Source organism: Heloderma suspectum, chromosome 4 (assembly GCF_057233095.1).
Source record: "Heloderma suspectum isolate Gila_16-S chromosome 4, 16-S_ref, whole genome shotgun sequence".
Classification (NCBI taxonomy): Eukaryota; Metazoa; Chordata; class Lepidosauria; order Squamata; family Helodermatidae; genus Heloderma; species Heloderma suspectum.
The window spans coordinates 173,991,848-174,008,294 of record NC_139461.1 but is presented as its reverse complement, the minus strand read 5'-3'; the positions used below and the strand labels follow the sequence as shown (position 1 = coordinate 174,008,294).

Sequence of the window (16,447 nt, the reverse complement as noted above, 5' to 3'; positions counted from 1 at the left end):
TGCTACCCAACTGAAGCCTCTAGTATAGGGTAGGATACAAGTTCAAAGGAGCAGAGTCAAACCATGCAGCTGTCGGGTCTGAGTACCATCTTTTCAGTTCCCCTGTACCTGATTGATGCCTCCAGCCATCTCCTTGGCTTCCCCAGCCATCCTCCTGGCTGCCTCTGCTTCTGTAATGGCAGTGCCCAGGGCCGCTTCTGCGCGCCTTGTCTTTTCATTGGCCCTGGTGACCATGTTGCTGATGAGAGGAAGCCTTTGCATGGCCGCTTTGGCTTCTTCTTGCTTGTCGCCTACTTGGAGATTAAATTCTACAAGCAGAAGGGGGTGAAGAGCCATTGAGGAGTCACATTAGCTACATTCAGAGAATGTAGTGATTGGTTTTATTTATACCCTGCCACATAGCCCAGCAGCTTACCAAACAACAACTATGAAACCTATTAAAAACGCAGTATCAACATGTTTACAGTTGAAAACCAACTGAACAATTCAATTCAAAATCCAAATCCAACTCCAAACATTTGAACAGCATCAGATAAAGTACCCCGTGGCTCAGTTAACTATCAAGTATCAGCCTCACCCTCCAAATGCCTGCTGGCCTTTGAAATGTTTTGACTAGTTTCTAGAAGGTGAGGACTGAGCTGGCCTGGCACAAGTTTAACCAGGGAAGAGAATTCGGCGGGGGGGGGGAGTGGCACCAACACTGAAAAGGTCCTGCCCCTTATGCCCATTAATCTGACCTTGAATAAGGAAGGGATTTGAAGCAGGGCCTCATTGGATGTTCTTAGTGTATGGGGAGGAAGGGTCGCAGCTGCTAACCTTGGCAGGGCGCAGGAAAATTAAACACAGAAAGAAGTGAAGTGATTCCTAACATTGCTGTTGTACGAATGAGGAATCGCCATTGTAAGATGTCAGCATAATCACTGACTCATAAGACTACAAAAAATATATACCTCTAGTGACAATGGAAACACAGTATACAACAATATGTAACATTGCAGAACAATGTGTAAGTGCAAGGAAATAATGTCAGTGTATATTCAAGCCACATCATCTCAAGAAAGAAATACTGACCCATGCTTTGGAAGTGTGCAGGCAGAACCTGCAAAAGGGGATATGGACTGTGTTTCTTTCCCCTGCATGCTTATTGGCTACTTGTCTCCCCTTCACAGCCCTAATCAAGTTTCCTTCCCTGTACAATCACACTGCCCCTTGATTGCCTAATACCTCTTTTTATGCCACTACATCAGTCTTTTCCAAAAGATCCAAACCCTGCCAAAACTAAAATGTCACATCTAGGAGACAGTGTGCAAATTGAGCTTATTTGCATTCCTTTTTGCGATGTACGTTATTTATATGCAAAACCTTTTTGACACAGAATTCAATTTTATGGTCAAGTGCTGGGCATGAACGTCGCTGCTACCTCCAGTCTGTCCCTCAGCAAATTCCTCAAGACAAGCCTACAAGTGGTCTAAACTCAGCAGCTTTTAAGCAACTCACCCCTCAGATTCTTCAAGATGCCATCAACCTCATCAAAGGTGGCATTACCAGCACTCAGGGCCTGCTGGGCCTTATTCTTGGCAAGGTTGGCACGGGACAAAAGTTGGACTGATGCCTGCAAAAGAGAGCAAAGGCTATACACCACATGAAAATACAGCCCCACTTCCAGAACTCACTCTTCCAGAACTATGCTATACAGGGAAAGATCTTGCCAGCTGAAACTCAGAGGGCCTATTGCTATTTACAGACCAAGTCCAGATATCTGGTACTTTTAAGGGGGTTAGAATTTATCTAGTGGTTTCTATACCACAGGACATAGAATATGCACTCTACTGGAGAATCCCAAGATTATCATTAAAAATGGGGTGTGCTTCTAGTCCTCAAGCAGAGAAAAATAAACAGGCCCTATCAGTAACATTGGCATAGAAACACATGAATTGCTAGTTGGAGGTTTCCCTGCCAAATGGGTAAGAATCTTATGATTCCCAGGACCTATAGTCTACTAATAACTCCCAGTTTATTAACATGGATATACTTTACCAGTTTGTCATTTTGTCCTTTTTGCAGGAGTTCTTTCATCTCTTCCTCCCAATTCCCTGAGTTGCTTTGTAGCCGCTTGTACTCTGCCATGTACGTTTCCACTAAGCCCATTAAAGAGTCTGCTTTCTGCCGGAGCTGACTGGCCTCCTCCTAAATCCCCAGAAGAAACACTATTTCATTTAGATCCCCTCACATCTGCGACAAAAATTAATCTATCTTCGCCTCTACCCCCATCCCCTCATCTAAGCGATTAATGCAATTACTATCCAAGACGGAGGAGAGTTCCTTAGAATCTCTCTCTCTCTCTCTCTCTCTCTCTCTCTCTCTCTCTCTCTCTCACACACACACACTCACACACTCACACACACACACACGGATCTCACCTGAAAGAAGCTTGTGTCGATCTTTGGTAAATGACCCAGAGAGCCAAGCAGCAGCTGGCTGCCCTGATAGGCCCTGTCAGCATTTGATGCAGCTGTGCCGGCATCAGCCTCCAGTTCACTTGAGAGCAACTTTACCTCGTTATATCTGAAAATGATAAGGCGACTCTTGAGCCTAAAAGTGTGAGACAGACCTCCTTTTTTTTTTTCCCCTCCGATGATTACATCGCATCCCCAAGGTAATGTACGAATTAGACCACAGAGAGCAAAGCAGAGTCAGTCCTGTTTCCGGCTCTCTTATATGCCATGGCTATTTCTGGCCAAAGCATCCAGGTGTGCCATGAATCTTACAAACAAACTGTAGAGATTTTGAGTATCCCAATTCTTAGTTGCCTCTCATGCTGTGGGTTAGGACCCCAGGGTTTGCCATTTCCCTAGAAGCCCTATCGCCTAAGCTGGAGGGGAACCTCCATGTCCTCTCTGATGCTGTTCCAGGTTTGCACACAGCAACAGAAGAGAAGTTAGGCCAATATAAGAGGCAACTTTAGATTTTGCTGTACCTGTTCTTTTATTTTTTATTATAATGCAGCATTAATTACCATAGCCACCAGAGGCATGGGGAAGAGAGAGAGGACCTTCTTCATAGCATGGTGGCTTAAGCATAGGAGCTGCGACCCAGGAAGTCCCTGGTTCAAATTTCGCCTCAGCCGTCAGCTCACAAGTTGGCCTCCAGCAAGCCACTCAGCTTTGCCTCAGCTCATCTGCATAATGGTGATATCAATACTTGCCTATCTGGCAGAATTGTTGTAAGAATTTTTCAAGAACTTTGAACATTCAAATATTATGTTGTTGTTGTTGTTCAGTCGTTCAGTCGTGTCCGACTCTTCGTGACCCCATGGACCATAGCACGCCAGGCCTTCCTGTCCTGCGCTCTCTCCCGGAGCGTGCTCAAGTTCATATTCATTGCATCCCTGATGCTATCTAGCCATCTCATCCTCTGCCGTCCCCTTCTCCTTTGGCCTTCAGTCTTTCCCAGCATCAGGGTCTTTTCCAGGGAGTTTTCTCTTCGCATTAGGTGGCCAAAATATTGGAGCTTCAGCTTCATTATCTGTCCTTCCAATGAGCACTCAGGGTTGATTTCCTTTAGGATGGACTGATTTGACCTCCTTGCAGTCCAGGGGACTCGTAAGAGTCTTCTCCAGCACCACAGTTCGAAAGCATCAATTCTTCGGCACTCAGCCTTCCTTATAGTCCAGCTCTCACAGCCATACATTACTACTGGGAAAACCATAGCTTTGATTAGACGGACCTTTGTCGGCAAGGTGATGTCTCTGCTTCTTACTATGCTGTCTAGGTTGGCCATAGCTTTCCTCCCAAGGAGCAAGCGTCTTTTAATTTCATGGCTACAGTCACCGGCTGCGGTGATCTTGGAGCCCAAGAAAGTAAAATCTGTCACTGCTTCCATTTCTTCCCCTTCTATATGCCAGGAAGTGACAAGAGGCTCTTGAGATCCTCTTCGCTTTCTGCCATTAGGGTGGTATCGTCTGCATATCGGAGGTTGTTGATAATTCTCCCGGCAATCTTAATTCCGACCTCTGATTCATCCAACCCGGCGTTTCTCATGATGTACTCTGCATAAAAGTTAAATAAGCAGGGTGACAATATGCAGCCTTGTCGTACTCCTTTCCCAATTTTGAACCAATCGGTTGTTCCATCTCTGGTTCTTACTGTTGCTTCTTGACCCTCGTACAGGTTTCTCAGGAGACAGGTAAGGTGGTCTGGTACTCCCATCACTTTAAGAATTTGCCACAGTTTGTTGTGATCCACACAATCAAAGGCTTTAGCGTAGTCAATGAAGCAGAAATAGACGTTTTTCTGGAATTCTCATGCTTTCTCCATCATCCAGCGAATGTTGGCGATTTGATCTCTAGTTCCTCTGTCTCTTCGGAACCCAGCTTGTACTTCCGGTAGTTCTCGGTTCGCATACTGCTGAAGCCTAGCTTGTAGGATTTTGAGCATCACCTTGCTGGCATGTGAAATGAGCGCAATTGTGCAGTAGTTTGAACACTCTTTGGCGTTGCCCTTCTTTGGAATTGGAATGTAAACTGACCTTTTCCAGTCTTGTGGCCACTGTTGAGTGTTCCAGATTTGTTGGCATATTGAATGCAGCACTTTAACAGCATCATCTTTTAGGATTTTAAATAGCTCGGCTGGAATACTGTCATCTCCGCTAGCTTTGTTGTTACTAATGCTTCCTAAGGCCCACTTGACTTCACTCTCTAGGATGTCCGGCTCAAGTTCAGTGACCGCACTATCATGGCTATCAGGGACATTCAGATCTTTCCTGTATAGTTCTTCTGTGTATTCTTGCCACCTCTTCTTAATCTCATCTGCTTCTGTTAGGTCCCTGCCTTCTTTGTCCTTTATCATGCCCGTCTTTGCACAAAACGTTCCCTTGAGATCTCCAATTTTCTTGAAGAGATCTCTAGTCTTTCCCATTCTGTTGTTTTCCTCGATTTCTTTGCATTGTTCATTTAAGAAGGCCTTCTTGTCTCTCCTTGCTATTCTCTGGAACTCTGCATTCAGTTGGGTATATCTTCCCCTTTCTCCCTTGCTTTTCGCTTCCCTTCTTTCCTCAGCTACTTGTAAAGCCTCATCAGACAGCCACTTTGCTTTCTTGCATTTCTTTTTCTTTGGGACGGATTTCGTTGCTGCCTCCTGAACAATGTTACGGACCTCCGTCCATAGTTCCTCAGGCACTCTGTCTATCAGGTCTAATCCCTGAAATCTATTCCTCACCTCCACTGTATATTCATCAGGGATATGATTTAGGTCATACCTGAACGGTTTAGTGGTTTTCCCGACGTTCTTCAATTTAAGCCGAAATTTTGCAAGAAGCAGCTCATGATCTGAGCCACAGTCAGATCCAGGTCTTGTTTTTACTGACTGTATGGAGCTTCTCCATCTTTGGCTGCAAAGGACATAATCAATCTGATTTCGATATTGACCATCTGGTGATGTCCATGTGTAGAGTCGCCTCTTGTGCTGTTGGAAAAGAGTGTTTGCTATGATCAGCATGTTCTCTTGGCAAAACTCTATTAGCTTTTGTCCTGCTTCATTTTGTACACCAAGGCCATGCCTGCCTGTTATCCCGGTGATTTCTTGACTTCCTACTTTAGCATTCCAATCCCCTATGATGAAGAGGACATCTTTTTTTGGTGTTAGTTCTAGAAGGTGTTGTAGGTCTTCATAGAACCCATCAACCTCAGCTTCTTCGGCCTCAGTGGTTGGGGCATAGACTTGAATTACTGTGATGTTGAATGGTTTGCCTTGGATTCGTACTGAGATCATTCTATCATTTTTAAGATTGTACCCCAGTACTGCTTTTCCCACCCTTTTGTTGACTATGAGTGCTACTCCATTTCTTCTAAGGGATTCTTGCCCACAATAGTAGATATGATGGTCACCTGAATTAAATTCGCCCATGCCTGTCCATTTTAGTTCGCTGATTCCCAAGATGTCGATGTTCAATCTTGCCATCTCATGTTTGACCACCTCCAGCTTACCTTGATTCATTGATCTGACATTCCAGGTTCCTAAACAATATTGTTCTTTACAGCATCGGATTTTCTTTTCACCGCCAGACACATCCACAGCTGAGTGTCCTTTCGGGTTTGGCCCAGCCGCTTCACTCTTTCTGGTACTACTTGGAAATACCCTCTGCTCTTCCCCAGTAGCATATTGGACACCTTCCGACCTGAGGGGCTCATCTTCCGGCGTCATATCTTTTAGCCTTGTGATACGTTCCATGGGGTTTTCTTGGCAAGAATACTGGCGTGGGTTGCCATTTCCTTCTCCAGTGGACCACATTTTGTCAGAATTCTCTGCCATGACCTGTCCGTCTTGGGTGGCCCTGCACGGCATAGCTTATGGCTTCACTGAGTTACGCAAGCCCCTTCGCCACAACAAGGCAGTGATCCATGAAGGGGTCAAAAATTATAATTATATACTATTATGAAAAGTACTATAAAGTAAATAAGAATTTAAAGAAAATCCAAAAATAATGCCCAGGCTTGGGTCAGTGGGTACAGGAGCAGTGTTAATCCTCGCTTCAGCAGCGTCATCCACTGCACTGCTGAACTTTCTCCCCCAAAGCTCCCCCAAAGTGACGGAGAAAGGAAAAGCACTATGCTTGGAGACACAGTTATGGTGACTTGCCTTTCACCAGTGTCACTTCCAGGTCTTGGGGGGCCCTTAAGCAAAAACCTGGAATTGGCACTGGTGTCACCCCTGTCAATTCAATTGCTGGCCAGTCTGTGAGGGAGACTTGACCAGAGGATGCTGCTTCTCCTCCCCCTCACTCTTGTCAGTGCCTGCTCACTCACAGAGGGCAGGGGAAGAAGCAGCAGGGCCAGGAGACTCTATGGTTTGGAGGTCCCCATCCGCACCCTGCTAGTTCATGGGCCTTGGCAGGTGCCCGACAATACAGACCCTTGATGGACCTTTGATCTTTGACACTGGGCAGTTCAGTCATCCCATTGGCAAGCATCCCTCAGAGGGGCACAGGCTGTCTCTGCATGCCTTGCAATAAACAAACCATCCACACCCAAGACGTCCATCACAATGACAGGCACTGAGCTTGTAATCATCATCGTCAGATTAAGAACTGCGGAGGAGGCACAGCATAAATGGAGAGGAGAGAGGAAATAACTGGAGCCCTGAAAATGCATGCGCGGCAGCACCCTGCGGACATACTTTCTGTGGAGGCCTTGCACAGAGGTGGCCAGGATGCCTTCCCCACTCGCCGATGACTGCAGGAACGCCAGTGCCTGTTTTGAGGCATCTTCTGCTGCCCTGGCTGCTTGCTCAATAGTATTTGCCAGCTGCATGTGGCTGAAAGGCAAAGAAGAGAATATCTGGGGAAAAGGTCAGTGGGGGGAGAGAGGCTGATTCATGGCCTCTAAGCCAAAGAGCAAGAGACCACATCAAAGCAAGTCCTTGCATTCAGTTGGACATTCAGTGGAGGCTCCGATATCAGTGGGGTGGTAAATCCACTCCGGGTTTCAGTCAGAACTCTAGAGGAGCGATCCAAGGTGCTTCCACACCTCAGATAGCTCCTTTAGAATTCTGACTGGTTCTGATTGAAACCCAGAGCGGATTCACTACCCCATTGACATCGGAGCCTCCAGCCTCCACTGCAGGCACTTATTTATTTTCTTAGAGTTTTTTTTTTAAGTCTGCCCAGTGCTAGAAGCAGGGTTATGATGGCTGGGATCCTAAGAACCACAAGTGCAGCTCCCTCCTACAGCTTCCTGTACTTACCCCCCAAGACACTCCTGAAGATCAGGGGACCACCTTGAACAAGAACCCAAGGAAGCTTGGGTTGGGGGCACTATGGCTACATGCAGAGGGGATCAGCAACTATCAAAACCCTCCTTCTGCTTGCACCAAGGCACAGTTGGATCCAAGCCAAAACAATCCAGCACTACAGAAACAACAATTAAAATGTCGGCAAGTAAAGATGGAGTTACCCATCACTCAGTCCCTCTTCCCACCCTTACTTTGTGAGAATGAATTAAGTTTATTTGTTTAGCCATATGCCATACTGAATTACAGATAAGAGATTTAAGCAGAACTGACAAAACTCCATAAAAGCCAACTATCCATTTCACAATCAAGAGTGCTCATATTTCATAGCCAGCAGAACATATACAACTTTGATGAGCTTCCGCTGGGCTTTAAAAACCTGGCTGTTCAGGCGGGCATTTGGGGTGGGTCAGGGTTTTTTAAAGCGGTGTTGCTTTGTTATGTTGTTTTCTTCAGCTGATTATGTAAATTCGTTGTATTTTGTGTTATTAGTATTGTACGCCGCCTAGCATGGCTGGGTAGCCGGCCAGATGGGTGGCTAATAAATCTAATAAATAAACAAATGAACTACAATACAGGTTATACGTTTACTATATTTCAATGTAATTCCAATTTCTGTTTTGCATAATCCCTCAACACAGGATAAAGAAATTAATCCTAACTTTAATGGATGGGGCACTCAAACAAATGATAGACATTCTCACAAACCTTCAATTTTATGGAACATCATGCTAAAACAATTCCAGCACTTTTTTAATCTATTCCCTCCCTCTCATCCACCTTCTCTCACTCTTGCACACACACCCCGAGACATCCTGCAATCAGCCTGCTTGCCAGTCCCCCAAACACTAGAGAATCCAAAATCCAGTTTTTTCCCAGGGGCTTCTTCCTGAATCGTACAACTCTCTAAGTTTTATGTCCCCAACAGTAGCTCATAATGAAGTCCAATTTATCTCCAAGCAGCCCAGTATTAAAGGAACAGGGTGGATAGTTCTGGGATTCAGCTACTTCAGCCCTCCCAAACAGAAATAGTTCGCTAGAATCTCTATCAAATGCAGTGTTCTCCATGGTCCCTTAATAAGGACCACTTCACACAGTAGCCAAAAACCTCATATAATCTCCTTGCGCAGAGAAAAAGGGTCTGTGTGTTCATACATGCAATACTGCACATATGACTTAACGTGAGGCAATTCTTGATTCCTGCCATTCTCCTCCCTCAAAATGGGGCACAGGAAGTACAGGCATCTGTTGCATGAATGTACAGCTGAACGTGCATATGTCCAGGACACAGATGACATTATATGCAGGGAGAGAGTGCACATGTGAGCCTGATGTTCAGACTCAGAGAACTGTGGTTTGTTTAAACTATGGTTTCAGAACAAGCCAGGAGGTGAAACTATGACTTGATCCTGGTTTGTTCTCACTTACTATGGTTTAGACAAACCACAGTACCCAAGACTAGATGTCACAGGGAACTGCGGTTTGTTTTAAGATTGGCAGCAAAAGCCTGTAGGAATGAAAGAGGAATTGGAGAAGGTGTGTGATTTATTTACACTGCAGGAAATTATGGTTTCGTTTTACATCTCAACCAAGCCTATGTCTTTTAAATGCTGTGATCATAGAATTTAGCAGTTGTTGAAGAATTTTCACCACAAAACAAAATGTCACTGTCACCAAAAAGGCATGGGCTGGCATTCAACAGCCACTGCTATCAGAAAGGATCAAGCAGTTAAAAGGACTTCAAACCTGCTTCATCTGAACTGACTAGAAATTGGAGAGGTCTCCATGTTTGAAAGCAGGGGCAAGCTACTGTTATTTGCAAGTCATTTTCTGCTCCTCAGTGTTCTAACCCTCTCCAGAGCACAGCCTCCTAAGGATGGATGAGAATTTTATTTGGGGGGGGGGGTGCTTTAAGAACTTAACAAAATTTGTAGATTTGTTTCTAAACAGGGTGTGAAGCATTTGAGTTTTTTAAAAAGCAATCTAATGTGGGAGAAAGCAAAACTGACAGATTCGTCCATCCAGGCAGCAGGCACTGAGTGCTTAGCTCTTAAATGTCTGGGCTTGAATCCCTGTGTATTTGGCCATATTTGTGGTGCTGGATAAGGATTGCCTCCACTTTTTTCTGACAGGCTGCTCATCTCAGCAGGCAGAGGACATGGTCCTCTCCACACTGAGAATAGCTGTCCCTCTTGAATGTGGTTTGCTGTTGATGAGAGAACCTACCAGAATTCATGAATTTCTTTATAAATGGGATGGAAAGAACTTGACATTTAAACAATTCAAGTATGGGAGAAAATGGCACGGACAGATTCATCCCGCCCCACCGTCTCTTGTTCTCAATGTATCAGCTTTTCACTGTCCAATCAGAACCTGTCACCACTCAGCCTTCTGTCCTTTGCAGAGATTGTGGAAATCAGGAATATTCGGATAATGTCTCTAAACAACATGCTTCAGTTACCATATTTGCATTTCTTTGTTATGTAATTAGAGCTGTTGGCGTTTTCAAGATCTGGCAAATTGGCAGTAATCGCATTAGGAACAACCTAGTGAAGGCAACGGGTTGACTCACCTATTTGCTAACTTCATGGCTTCTTCAGCCAGGATTAAAAAAGTGTTTGAACTTCCAGGGATGTCTGGAGATGGAATAACCTGAAGGGAAAAAGAAAAATGTCGGCGTGTGTTTCGAGGGAGCAGAGGATCCTACACAGAACTACATTTTAGAGCTCTACACCTTTTATCACATAGTCTTTTGCCGGTGTTCTACCTGGCTCAGTCATATAGTTACATACAAAAGAAATTATCTGTTCCTGAGCCACATATGAAAGTTGTAGTGACACAAACAGTGTGGCCATTCTGACTTAGGCCAATGGAATTAAAATCCTGTTGGTATTTTAGACTTCTTTTAAATAACTTGGTCCATGACCGCTGCTCCCTTGCCTTGGGTAATGCAACAGCCACCTGCGTTCTGAGCCAGGGAGAATATAAAGGAGCTTAGGGCAGAGCATGCATTACAGGCTGTTTCAGATAATTGCACTATAGGTAGAAGCATCAGTTGCTCTGAACCTTAGCATAAGGAGTAATCCAGTCGTATTCTGCACTTCTTTCTCTTTCTCTGGTTTACTGATGGCTGGAGGCAGGACAAACCAAGTGGCTGGATAACTTTCACTACAAGGAAAAGGCTAAAGCATTGGGGGCTTTTGAGTTTAGAAAAGAGACAACTGATGTGGAACACGATACGATACCAATAAAATCATTAACAGTATGGTGAGAATGGAAAAATAATAATTTTTTTCTCCCCTCATAACAGAGCCAGCCCAAGATATTTTTCAGAGCAGCAAATGGTAGCCTCCACCCACCCAAGTCAAGGTGCATAGTACCCTCAGTTAACTGAATTATTTTGGTACATGTGGCAGAAAATGCCATAAGCACCTCTCCCCCTCCAGTAGAAATATAACAACAACAACAAGGTAAATAACAACTTGCTGCACTTTGATGACAGCCTAGTGTTGCTGCCTGAGGCGACTGCCTCACTCTGCCTCATGATAGCGCTGGCCCTATCTCATAACACTAGAATTTGAGGGTCAGTTGATTGATTGGCAATAGATTCAGGACAGATAAAAATAAGTACTTTACATTTTGTCTTATTATTAATCTTGGTAAGCTGCTCTGAGAGGATCCGGTAGTAGATGATAGGAAAGTCCCGCCCTGGAGAGCCAATGTCACTCAGAGTAGACAAGACTGAGGTAGCTGGACATGGCATAAGGCAGCTTCATATACATTCCATCTGTCTGGAGGCAGGCTGAGGCACTGTTGTCCAATTTACTTCTGCTGCCATCACAAGATCATTTTTTTCTGGTTGGCTTCCACTCCATTGATCATGTGCTCAGTCAAATCACACGGGTTATCCAAATAATGTGGATGCTTCCCATGCTGGTAGGACAACTTCATTGGGGCCTTTGATAAAGGAGTGGAATCTACTTACATGATGCGGAAATCTACATGATTGGCATTTCTATGGGTGACCATTATATAGAAACCACCTACAGGAAGGAGGATTTTGTGGGAGTAATTTCACCACAGAGATGGCACTAAAACTGGGCCACAGTCTACTCTGGTCCCCCCCCCCCCACTATTGAAATTTAGATTCAAAGCCCCTTGGACAAGGGAGCCAACTTTTTACATTACATTACTCTGTAAAGTGTTATCTACATGAAGATTCTATATGAGTCTGTCTGTCTGTCTGGCCGATTTCCAATATTCTGTCACACTCTAGTATCAGACCAAGGGCCAAAGTAGATATTATGGTGGCAGTTCCATATGTTGAAACCTAGATGTGCCACAGTCATGTAGAAAGGTAGGTGGGTGGTGAACCCAGCTCAGAGAACAGTGCTTGGAAGAAGGCCTGCAGGGAGGTAAGTGCCACTTTTGATCCCTAAATTGGACCCCTCCAGGCCCACTTTTCACGCGATCGTGGCAGATCAGGGCTAAAACACATGGATCCCCTGCCTTCATGCCTAGTTTGAGCCCCAGAAACAGAATCGAGGACTGGGCATGGGAAAGAGCAGGCTTGTTTCTCAAGCAGATTTGGCCCTCCCTCCAGTTACGTCCCCCGGCGCACCACTTACATTCCTTCCATTCAAACCAAGGGTTGCCATTCATTCAGGGTAGAGTAGAGCACTGCACATGGCAATGCTGTTGTGGTGACAGCAAAACCTGCCCTTTCCCCCTGACGCTGGGTAGCCCAGGCTTCAATGGCAGGGAGGAGGGCTGTGTGATGTGCCTCAATCCAGGACCTACACACATACAATATACTACACTACACCACACCCCCTATGACAGGCCTTTTTCCTAGTTAATAATAATGATAATGATAATTATGAAGAGGATAGGCAAGAGAGTACTTTAGCTCTCAAGGGAAGATACTTACCAGGCCTCCCATCTTCGCCTTGCTTTGCTCCAAATCCAAGCGAGCTCTCTCAACAAGCTTCCTGGCATCTTGCACCTGGCTCTGGTACTGACTTCCCAAAGAATGCAGCCTGTTGGTTGTCTCATTTATCTCATCCAAGCGACTCTGGTAGGTGAACTCTTGAGCCTTCATCTTGGACAGGCGACTCCCCAAGGACCTGTCAGAAGCTTGAATTCGAAGAGGGGAGGACAAGAAAGAGTTTTTGCCGGGCTGGAGGGAAACGTGTTGATTTAGAAGCAAAGTGGGTGTATGGCTGGTGATGGATAGATACGGCAAACAACCACAACTCATACGATCTACAGAAAATCCTCCACTTAGGGAGATTTCTCCAGGACTCCCTTCGTCCTCCATACTAGGAGTCAGAAGAAGGAATTAACAGAAAGCTGCCTACTGTTAATGCATGAATCATGACTTGAGGGGAGAGACCATGACTTGGTGGGGTGGGGGTGGGGTGATTTTCATACAAGTCGCAGCTGGGGAGGGAAGGAATAAGCCTCCCTTCCTTGTGCCTGTAATCCTAATAACAACCAGAGGCCCTGGAGTTGTGATTAACACAACAGACATGGCTATACGCTACGCATTAAAAGATGGCACATGGCAGGGCTGGATTATATATATGAAAAAATAGTAATGTTCAAATCATTTTTGGAATACTTTTTATTGGTCGTCACCTCTTCACTGTCTTCTACAATATTTAAGTCCTGGAGCTAGAAAAATACAGCTTGCATATATTTTCTATTCAAAAAGATTGAATAGATTTTAGTAAACTTTAATATATTGTTTTGCTTATTTGTGCCATCCTGTGGGTGTGATTGAGCCAAAATTAAGCGCTGTTAAGTTCCAGTGATTTCAATGGGAATAGAAAACACATATTTAAAGCTCTCCCCTTTTAATCATTGGGACTGAAAAAGAGCTTAAGTTGCTTCTTTCCCTCCATTTGTAATGTTTTAATTTTTAAAAAATGAGAAGGGGGCACACCCACGAAAGAGATCTGTACTCCCCAGTTCACTCCTTTTATAGAATAAAACCTGTGATCGAAGTGAGTGCGTATAGTCAGGAACCAAGTCCACATCAAGGTTTAGCAGTGGTATTGAGTACCCCCACAAACCACACCTTTAAAAGCCTTCAGAAATGCTTTCTGGAGTGTGTAGTCAGAATGCTGTCGAGGGGTGTGGGGCAGTGTTTGCTTTTTCAAAGGGCTCAGACTTATATGAAAACCTCACCATTTGCCCTAGAAGGAAGAGCTGTTAATTCTAAGCGTCCAGGGACTGGCTACCATAGGCCAATGTCAATGGTGAGGAAAATGCTCAGAGATCCTTTTTCCATGTCATATTGCTTCGTATCTGTTTCTTGAAACAAGGAGCAGGGCCAAAAGTGGGTGGAGCTAAATAGGAATGGGAAAAGGAGCTGGGCTGGAGCTACAAGATCAAGATCAGCAATACCTGCAAGAGATTTTTTCCCCCTTCTTTTAGTAACTTCCCGTTTAGACTACTGCAATGCACTTTATGTGGGGCTGCCCTTGAAGATGACTCGGAAGTTGCAGCTAGTGCAAAATGCAGCAGCTAGACTGCTGACCGGAACACCTCATAAAACCATATAACACCAGTTTTAAAGGAATTGCACTGGCTGCCGATATGCTTTCAGTCAGAATTCAAGGTGCTAGTGATGACATTTAAAGCCCTAAGTGGCTTGGGACCTCAAGATTTGAGGGAGTGCCTCCCCCTATATATGACTACCCGAGGATTGATATCTGTTGGAGGAGTCCTCCTCTGCTTCCCACCAGTGTGAGACAGACACTACGGTGGGACACGGGAGAAGGCCTTCTCTGCTGTGGCACCCTGGTTGTGGAATCCCTTCCCCTTGGAAGCCTGATTGGAGGCCTGATTTTATCAAAGCCTTTGAGGGCTAAACGCACTCCCTAAAGTAGCACACTGTTTTAACTGTTTTATTGCTTTAGATTTTAAATTGGTATTAGCTTGCTTAATGGTTTAATACGTTTTTAGCTGTTTAAATTATTTATTGTTTTATGCTGCCTAAATTGATTTTATCTGTACGCCGCCCTGAGATCATAATGATATATGGTGGGATATAAATGTTTAAAATAAAATAAAATAAATAATACTTTTATGCCACTGTTCAAAACTGGTATCTAATTCCATCCTCTCCAGTGGCAGGAAAGGAATGGGGTTCTAAGGCTGCACCCCTTCTCTAACCTCATCCCAAAGGGCTCTGGAAAGACTTGAGTTACCTTGTAAGCTCTGGGCTTCCCTCAGGACTTGCTGGAGCATCTCCTCAGCCTCCCTCATCTTCCTCTCCAGCTTGGCGTTGTCCCCTCGTTCTCCACTGGTCTGCACCTGATTGATGAGCACTTCAAGTCCCTGCAGCTGCTGGAGGTACTGATCTACCTGGAAACAAGGCAGGTCATCTATGTCAGCAAGCAACAGAAAGACATGAATAGAAAGAAGCCACACAAAAAGTAACATTCCCTTCTTGGCCAAGAGACCCAGAGCCTTCAAGAAACCAAAAATGTGATGCACGAGGGATTCAGGACTGATATCTGGGTAGCTCCTCATTTTACTTGCTTATTTCTTCCACTGGGACTGTTTTTCCATTCGGTTCCTGGGAGATCTCCCAGCTTCAGCGACAGACCTGCTGCACCTGATTTCAGAACATCTTCTGGGAGCTAGCTTGTTTGAATATTATTCATTTATGTGGGCTGCAACATTTTACTGGTTCATCAGTTACTATTAATCCAGTAAAATCCTTTGGAGTGATTAAAGACAATCCGTTTAGAAGAAAAAGACAGAAGAGCTGCACAGTGAATTCTAACTAGTCGTGCTAGGTGACCTCCATCAGGAAGCACCCAGGCTCTCAGTTGTAGGACAATTATGTCACCTATTTTCCCAGTTGCAGCCTCTTTTCCCTTATCCCATACAAGTGCATGGAGTGAAAGTCTTTCTCTTCCATCTGAGAGTGGGGGAGAGCAGTAATTGGGAAAACCCTTGAGGAAGAAACATGATCCTCCCCCTCCCATGTAGAGAAGAAGATATGGGTGAGGTAAGGGAACAAAACAGATTGCCAAGGGTAGCAAAATAATTAAACAGCAGAGTGACATTAGTTAGTTCTCTGGAGCATATTACATTAACAATCCTAGTTGCTGTATCCAAAGAACAGTGTGTGTGTGTGTGTGTGTGTGTGTGTGCATGCATGCGTGAGTGCGCACATGTGTGCACACACACTCGCATGCACACACATGGGGGGCAGGGATGGATATTTCTCACACAATTAGGTGCAATCCTGTGCATGTTTAGACAGAAAAAAAGTCCTACAACGCCCAGCATTCTCCAGCCATGCTGGATGGAGAATGCTGGGAATGTAGGACCTTTTCTGCCTAAACATGCTTAAGATTGCACCTTTAATAGCCATAGTGATGAGTTAAGTATGAAAGTGCCAAAAGGAGAAGCCAACCTGAGTCTTCACTTGACCGTAGCAGGCTGGACAACGGGTGTGTTCACAGCTTTGCCCTTCGAATCCAGGCTTACAGATGCAGCTCCCATCACTGCGACACCGCAGGGGCTCAGAACCCACTGAATTGCAATTGCAAGCTGCATAGGATCAGAAAAAGCAGAAAGTTCATGCAGAAAGTTTTCACACATCACAGATGTCTCCAGCTGTAAGAGACAAATTTAAGATC

At 44.8% G+C, this 16,447-nt stretch overlaps 1 protein-coding gene across 5 annotated transcripts in view; it reads right to left on the bottom strand.

Annotated features, from left to right (window-relative positions):
• Window positions 1–16,447, bottom strand: part of LAMC2 (laminin subunit gamma 2) — an 86,602-nt gene that overhangs the window by 6,500 nt on the left and 63,655 nt on the right. For all 5 annotated transcript variants that reach the window (XM_084851323.1, XM_084851322.1, XM_084851324.1 and 2 more), the window contains 9 exons: window positions 16,222–16,358; window positions 15,002–15,158; window positions 12,715–12,920; window positions 10,357–10,436; window positions 7,173–7,310; window positions 2,421–2,565; window positions 2,038–2,187; window positions 1,498–1,612; window positions 109–308 (listed from right to left, as the gene is read on the bottom strand). In XM_084851323.1, the coding sequence (XP_084707449.1) occupies window positions 109–308; window positions 1,498–1,612; window positions 2,038–2,187; window positions 2,421–2,565; window positions 7,173–7,310; window positions 10,357–10,436; window positions 12,715–12,920; window positions 15,002–15,158; window positions 16,222–16,358 (1,328 nt within the window). The remainder of the gene's footprint in view (window positions 1–108; window positions 309–1,497; window positions 1,613–2,037; window positions 2,188–2,420; window positions 2,566–7,172; window positions 7,311–10,356; window positions 10,437–12,714; window positions 12,921–15,001; window positions 15,159–16,221; window positions 16,359–16,447) is intronic.